Source organism: Rhagoletis pomonella, unplaced genomic scaffold (genome assembly GCF_013731165.1).
Source record: "Rhagoletis pomonella isolate Grant_MI unplaced genomic scaffold, Rhpom_1.0 Rhpom_scaffold_06789, whole genome shotgun sequence".
NCBI lineage: Eukaryota > Metazoa > Arthropoda > Insecta > Diptera > Tephritidae > Rhagoletis > Rhagoletis pomonella.
Genome location: NW_023465320.1, coordinates 2,856 through 8,981, shown reverse-complemented (window position 1 = coordinate 8,981; position 6,126 = coordinate 2,856). Strand labels below are relative to the sequence as shown.

Here is a 6,126-nt window from a genome sequence, read left to right as displayed (position 1 = left end):
TGCGTATCCATGGCCGGCTAGTTATTTGGATACACAAAAGTTACGCAAATTCAATATCGATGTGATGCTGATAGAAATCTGGATCAATTTGTGATCAACTCTGATTGTTTTGTTTCCTAATTAAGTGAGGAAATTTTAATTGACAGCACCGACAAATGAATATATACGCAAACAAATTTTCGGTTATGGTTAAAACAGTTCAAGTTTTTGTATTTAATTTGTGGTTTGAAATTTATTTTTTCCTTTTTAGTAGGGTTTTTTGCACATTATCTTTTCCGTGAGAATTTATCGTAATAGATACGGATCTGAATAAGCGACTGGAACTCGGCTGTTTGTCAAAAGCATACGATTACGAACTCGCGTAAATGTACATTTGCTAAATGCTCGAAAGTGCTAAATGTTCGAAAGTGCTAAATGTTGTTAAATGCAGCAAAAACATTGCATAAGTGTTAAGTGCTTTTTTTATATGAAAATTTGCTAGTGAAACTGCAAAGAATTTAACAACAAACTAGTTATATACTGTTACTAATAACGTGAAGAGTGATAAATAATGTAAATATATACGATTATTAATATAGCCGATAAGTTTCATTAAAAAAAATCGTGATAGTTTTGTGAAAACAGCCAAAAACCATTGTAATGAAAAGCCAACCTACGAAAACATCTAAGTACCAATATGCATTAATTTCGTGCATTTATTTATGTGATTTTAGTGTTAACAAAGTTGACCTGAACGAAACGGTTTTTGCCAATAATATTTCAACGATTTTACGAATACAATTTCCGCCTTCTTATCGTGTGATACCCCTTTTCGGCTATTTTGGGTCAATTTTTGGTGGGCCCGCTAAAGTGCACAATTACTATTTTGTCTACACATTTCTAAATGTGAGTACATGTTTGTCGGTGTATCATCGCTATTAGTTGTGTTTAATGAGCTGCGCTAGGTTACGCCAGGTCAAGATATCTCACAAAGTTGTGTTTCATGAGGATTTTTCTTGGTATAACCTACTCTAGTTTTTGTTTCATGAGCCTCCGCTAAGTTGAACTAGAGCAACTTAGAGCACAATCAGCATCAGCTTATTTGATGGAGTAACTTAGAGCAAGCAACCGTTTTGAGAATTTCTGCCTGAAAAGTGTTTCATGAGATTTGTGAACTGAGTTGCTCTAACTTGCTCTATTGTTTTTTTTTGACATCTGCTCGATTCTGCTCTAACTTAAGCTGCTCTGAACTTTTTTCGGTCTCATTAAACACAACTATTATTTTTCGCCTTCCAAGAATCTGGCAATACCTATACCTACGATTCGTCCGATACCATCATGTACTCGATGCCTGTACTCATTTAAAGTATCGAAGAGAATACTCGATGCTTCTCAAAGTATCGCTACGAAATAGCCGATTCTACTTGTATTCGAAAGTACTCACAAAAGAAATTTTAATTCAATCCTTTATATTAGGGCTGCCAGACGTCCCGGTTTTCCCGGACATGTCCCGGTTTTAGACTATTTGTCCCGGTGTCCCGGTAAAACCGTAAAATGTCCCGGGTTTCGTTTTAGTGTCCCGGTTTTTGATTTGATTGCACAAATTTTAATAAAAGTTCAAAAATCACTACCCTAAGAGAAAAAACGCGTTGTAATATTCAGAAAAATGTTATGAATTCAATGAGGGAAATAGCGCATAGTAAACATGAATATTTTCTATTTGATTATCGTTTAAAAATATTTGTAATTAAAAATAATACTTTCATAACACGCACGCGTGGTGTTGATTCAAACTCAACATTTAAATGCACATTTACATGTCTGGCTGTAGCTGAGTGCGCGAAGATGCTTGCCACAATTTGCTAATTTCCAAAGGGTCAGGGTTCAATTCCCATTACAACCAGCATGGAATTTAAATATTTTTTTAACTTAATTATGAAAAAGCAATCGGTAATTGCAAATCGCTTCATTTTAATATGGGCGTATTTGAATTGAATATTTCTATACTAAATACTAAAATTTGTATTCTTAAATGTATTACGAGTTGGGTTGGTGCTCTTTCATATGCGTATTTTTTAATTTAGCAGGCTTTTGATGTATATACATCTTTGGTTTGGGTAGGGGTAAAATTTGCGAAGCTGTAACGCATATCCCAGCACAAAATGTCGAAGGGCTTAGCATGTGTATTTCAGCGTAAAATTTTTATTTTCATTAGAAGCACCCTGGGCTTGCTTGCCAAATGGTTGCATACATTTAGGCATATGTATAGTAAGAGGAAATGCGCTTCAATTGATTATTACTTCCGATTATTTAAACTCCGCACATGCATACGGCTTTGTACCTATGTATGTACATAAATATGTATGGACTCATTTGTTGCAACTGGGCATGAATCACGTAACTTTGAAACGATAGTCGTTCAAACGATACTGACAAAACGATGTTGTCAAAACACTGATTTATGCATTTGTGTTACGGTTACGTGTTAATAGCCGTCATCGCTTCGCCACTTCGCTGCTTGCTATGTTTGAGTTCCGGTCGCTTAACGAAAAATTTTGCATGTGAAAGCAACAACAAAGTTAGCTAGCACGGATAGACGATAGCGAGTTTGGTTGTACCTCATTGTATTCGTTCGTTTCGCCACTCGCTAACTGTTGGCGAATCAATGACGGCTACTGTTACTGTTACGTGAAGCAAAACTGGAATCGAGTTGACGATATCACACAAACGATCAAACAATTTTTGATTTTTATGAAGCAAGACAATCTCGACACGATATCGTTCAGACGAATGTCGTCATACGTGATTCATGCCCTGTAGTGGGATTCGCCATTCTATTTTAACGATTATCGAATCGTTAAGAAAACTTAACGACGATTTTAACGATTTGACAATTCGCTAAACATATTTTAACGATATTCGCTATCGCTTGATCAGCTGTTGTCGTTAACTACTCGATTACTCGTTAAGTAAACGACGAATATTTTGAAGTTGTTAGCGGCATCGACAAAAGAAAATTTGATATTTCATTTGAGTTAAAATAAAATAATATAGATCGCGAATTTACTTAAGTAATATATAAAAGAAAAACTTTTTTGTTAAAAATGGCATTTGAGTATTTGGCATACGTTTTATCCCAAGATGAGGAGATAATAAGCTCTTCATCAGTGGATAGACGTTTGCTTCGAGAAGTGGACAACCCTTTCGACTTGGCTGCAACTGAGTTTCGTAACCTTTACCGATTAACCCCAGACTTGGTTGAAGATATTGTTTCCCAGCTTGATAGCCAATTAAGGGGTCGAAGAATAACTGCGATAACGACAGAGAAACAGGTAAATAATGTAATTTTCAAGTATTTTTCAATTTTAAATGATTTTGTAAATTTTAAAGGTTCTAACTGCCTTGCGATTCTTCGCAACTGGCTGTTATCAACGTCCAGTCGGAGAGCAATGGGGGATATTCATGAGCCAGTCGTCCGTAAGTCGCTGTATACATCGCGTAACGGATGCAATAAACCGCACCATGTTTTTGGCAAAGGTTAGGTTTCCAATGACCCAAATAGAGCGGCAAGCTGCAAAAGAAATTTTCGCCTCAGCATCCGCACCATTTGTAGGAGGTACTATTGGGGCTATCGATTGCACTCATGTGTCAATCATGAGCCCAAAGCATCATGAAGAAGCGTATGTCAACCACCATGGATACCATTCTATCAATGTGCAAATGGTAATAGTAAAATTTGCTCAAGGGTTAAACTACTGAGTATTAATTTTATTTTATACAAATATAGATATGTGATCCAAATCTAAAGATTTTGGCTGTCAATGCTAAATACCCAGGAGCGCGATACGATTAATTTATTTGGAGCTCCTCTGCAGTCCGGAGAGTTATGCAGCGAAGTTTTGAAAATGGAAACCATAACGTGTTTTTGATTGGTAACTTTTTAAATCCACTGAAACTTATTTATTAAAATCAATTTAATTGAAAATGTCCAATATATATTTGCAGGTGACTCAGGATATCCTTTGGAGCCGTGGTTGATGACTCCTCTACCAAACCAACCAGAAGGGAGTCCTAAATTCCGCTACAATGAGGCATTGTGCAAAGCTCGAAACCCAGTCGAGAGACTTTTTGGCGTTCTCAAAGGAACTTGGCGATGCTTATCTCAGCAAAGGACTCTTTTGTATGATCCTGGATTTACTGGAAAAGTAGTAAATGCTTGCACAGTGTTGCATAACTTGCGATTGGGTGACCAAACATACGATCCCGAGACTGAGTTCCTAGAGCCAAGGACACATAGCAGTAATGTAAATCAAGACGTGTCGTCTTCAACAGCAAAACGCGTCCAAGACCGGCTAATTGCAAATTATTTTACATGAATAAAACGTTGATTAATAAAAATTCAGAAGGAGTACAATAAAATTATTTTGGCATTTTATTAAAGATTTTTATGTACATAAATAAAAACTCAGTCTTATTTTGTCTTTAATTTAAGTAAATTTTTTTTAAGTCTAGAATTATATATATAAATATTCATTTAATATAGGGTCCATCAAAAGACAGATCTCAGTATGTAATCACAGATCAGTTTCTATAATATGATATGGTGTGGCACGTTCAAGTTACAGGCGCATCACAAAATTAAAACAAAAATTCACAAAATTAAATTTCATTACTTATTGTATATAAGAAATATATGTGGTATATCTTACATGCAGTAAGTACAGTATACCTCTCTATCAACTAAATTTGTAAACATTGAATTCATTTGAAAATCAAAAGAACTTCAAATAACTCGCTTATTAAAAACAAATAAAGATCAATTCAAATATGTAAAAATTCATCTTCGAATATCTTTAAAAGTTATTCTAAATGTAAAAAGTTACCTTCATGATATGTCGAATTAAAACTTAACTCTAACATAAATACAAAAAAAATGAACTTCATGCTCTATCAAATGAAAACTTAACTCTAACATAAATATAAAAACAAAAAAGAACTTCAACTTATATTTAAAACGCTTAAAACTAATATAAATATTAAAACAAAAAATACTTCAAAAACTACATATTTACACAATATTTACATGCGGTAGATAGCGTTTCTTAAATTATTAAAGGCATCCGCACATGCCTTTAAACCTTCCCCCATTGTGGTCATAGCTTCGGCCAACGATTTCTCTACCTGCACACTCGCCGTACTTGTTTCAGCTAACAACTGTTGAAAGGGCATACGAATGTAATACTATTTTTTAGTATATACAAAAAATTACCTTCAAAGCATCTGCTTGTCTACTTGCTATTTGTACATTCGCTGCACTCGACTCTGCTAGCATCTGTTGAAAAAGAACCGAAAAAACTATGTCATGATATTTTACTTATGTAAAGTTACAAATAAGTAAATTACTTTTAAGGCATTTGCTTGGGTCTGAGCGATTTCCAAAAACGATTTTTGGGCCTCGGTACCACCGTCCACACGCCTTCTTTTGGCTCCTCTACGTGGCGTTTTTCCTGCAGGAGTTACAGGAGTCGATGTGCACATCTCAATGCTCACTTCGTGAGAAATAGATGGCATCTCGATGATTACACTTTCATCACCCTCTTCCATACGCAGTTGGAGTTCCTAATGATGAGAAGAATTGTTAACTGCTGTGCTATTCATAACTATTTATTTGCTTTTTACCTCTTCCACTGGCACACTTTCAGCAACAGTTTCATGGCCCTGCACATAGTCGCTACCGACAAGAGCAATCACACGCCTCTCAAGCTCAGTGGGTGGCTCTTCATTAATGGGATTGTTTCCCGTCATTGCCTGCTTTCGTTTCCTATCACGCACCTTAATGCTAGTACGGCTCTTCAAATCCCTCCATAACTATTTGCAAAACAAAATTTTAAACGTGGTATTAAATTACTAAACAACTTTTACATACTGTGCGCCATTGGTCGACGTTCTTCACCGAACCACCAAGGCTATTCAGCATTGACGCTAGTTCACTCCACTTCTTGTCGCAGTCCGATTTTCCATGAAGCTTCTGGAACCTTGATCCTGCCAATCCCGGCGTTTCCGTCAAAAAGTCCACCATGCGACTTAGTTGTTCTGCTGTGGTCCGGCTTCTCTTTTGAATATTGGGTACTGACGAAGCCATTCTAT

The 6,126-nt window shown here is 36.0% G+C and overlaps 2 protein-coding genes across 2 annotated transcripts; one reads left to right on the top strand and one right to left on the bottom strand.

Moving 5' to 3' along the window:
• The first annotated feature begins 3,069 nt into the window (after positions 1–3,069).
• On the top strand, positions 3,070–4,414 carry LOC118755603 (putative nuclease HARBI1). The gene is made up of 4 exons (XM_036490430.1): positions 3,070–3,311; positions 3,370–3,702; positions 3,767–3,911; positions 3,985–4,414. Exons 1-3 carry the CDS (start codon positions 3,084–3,086, stop codon positions 3,830–3,832), a joined length of 627 nt encoding a protein of 208 aa, XP_036346323.1. The 5' UTR covers positions 3,070–3,083; the 3' UTR covers positions 3,833–3,911; positions 3,985–4,414.
• Positions 4,415–5,058: 644 nt separating this feature from the next.
• Positions 5,059–5,860, bottom strand: LOC118755604. Its single transcript, XM_036490431.1, has 4 exons — positions 5,659–5,860; positions 5,383–5,598; positions 5,249–5,311; positions 5,059–5,193 (listed from the first exon to the last, which is right to left on the bottom strand). The coding sequence occupies exons 1-4, from the start codon at positions 5,782–5,784 to the stop codon at positions 5,059–5,061; spliced, it is 540 nt and encodes a 179-aa protein (XP_036346324.1). The 5' UTR covers positions 5,785–5,860.
• Between the last annotated feature and the right edge of the window lie 266 nt (positions 5,861–6,126).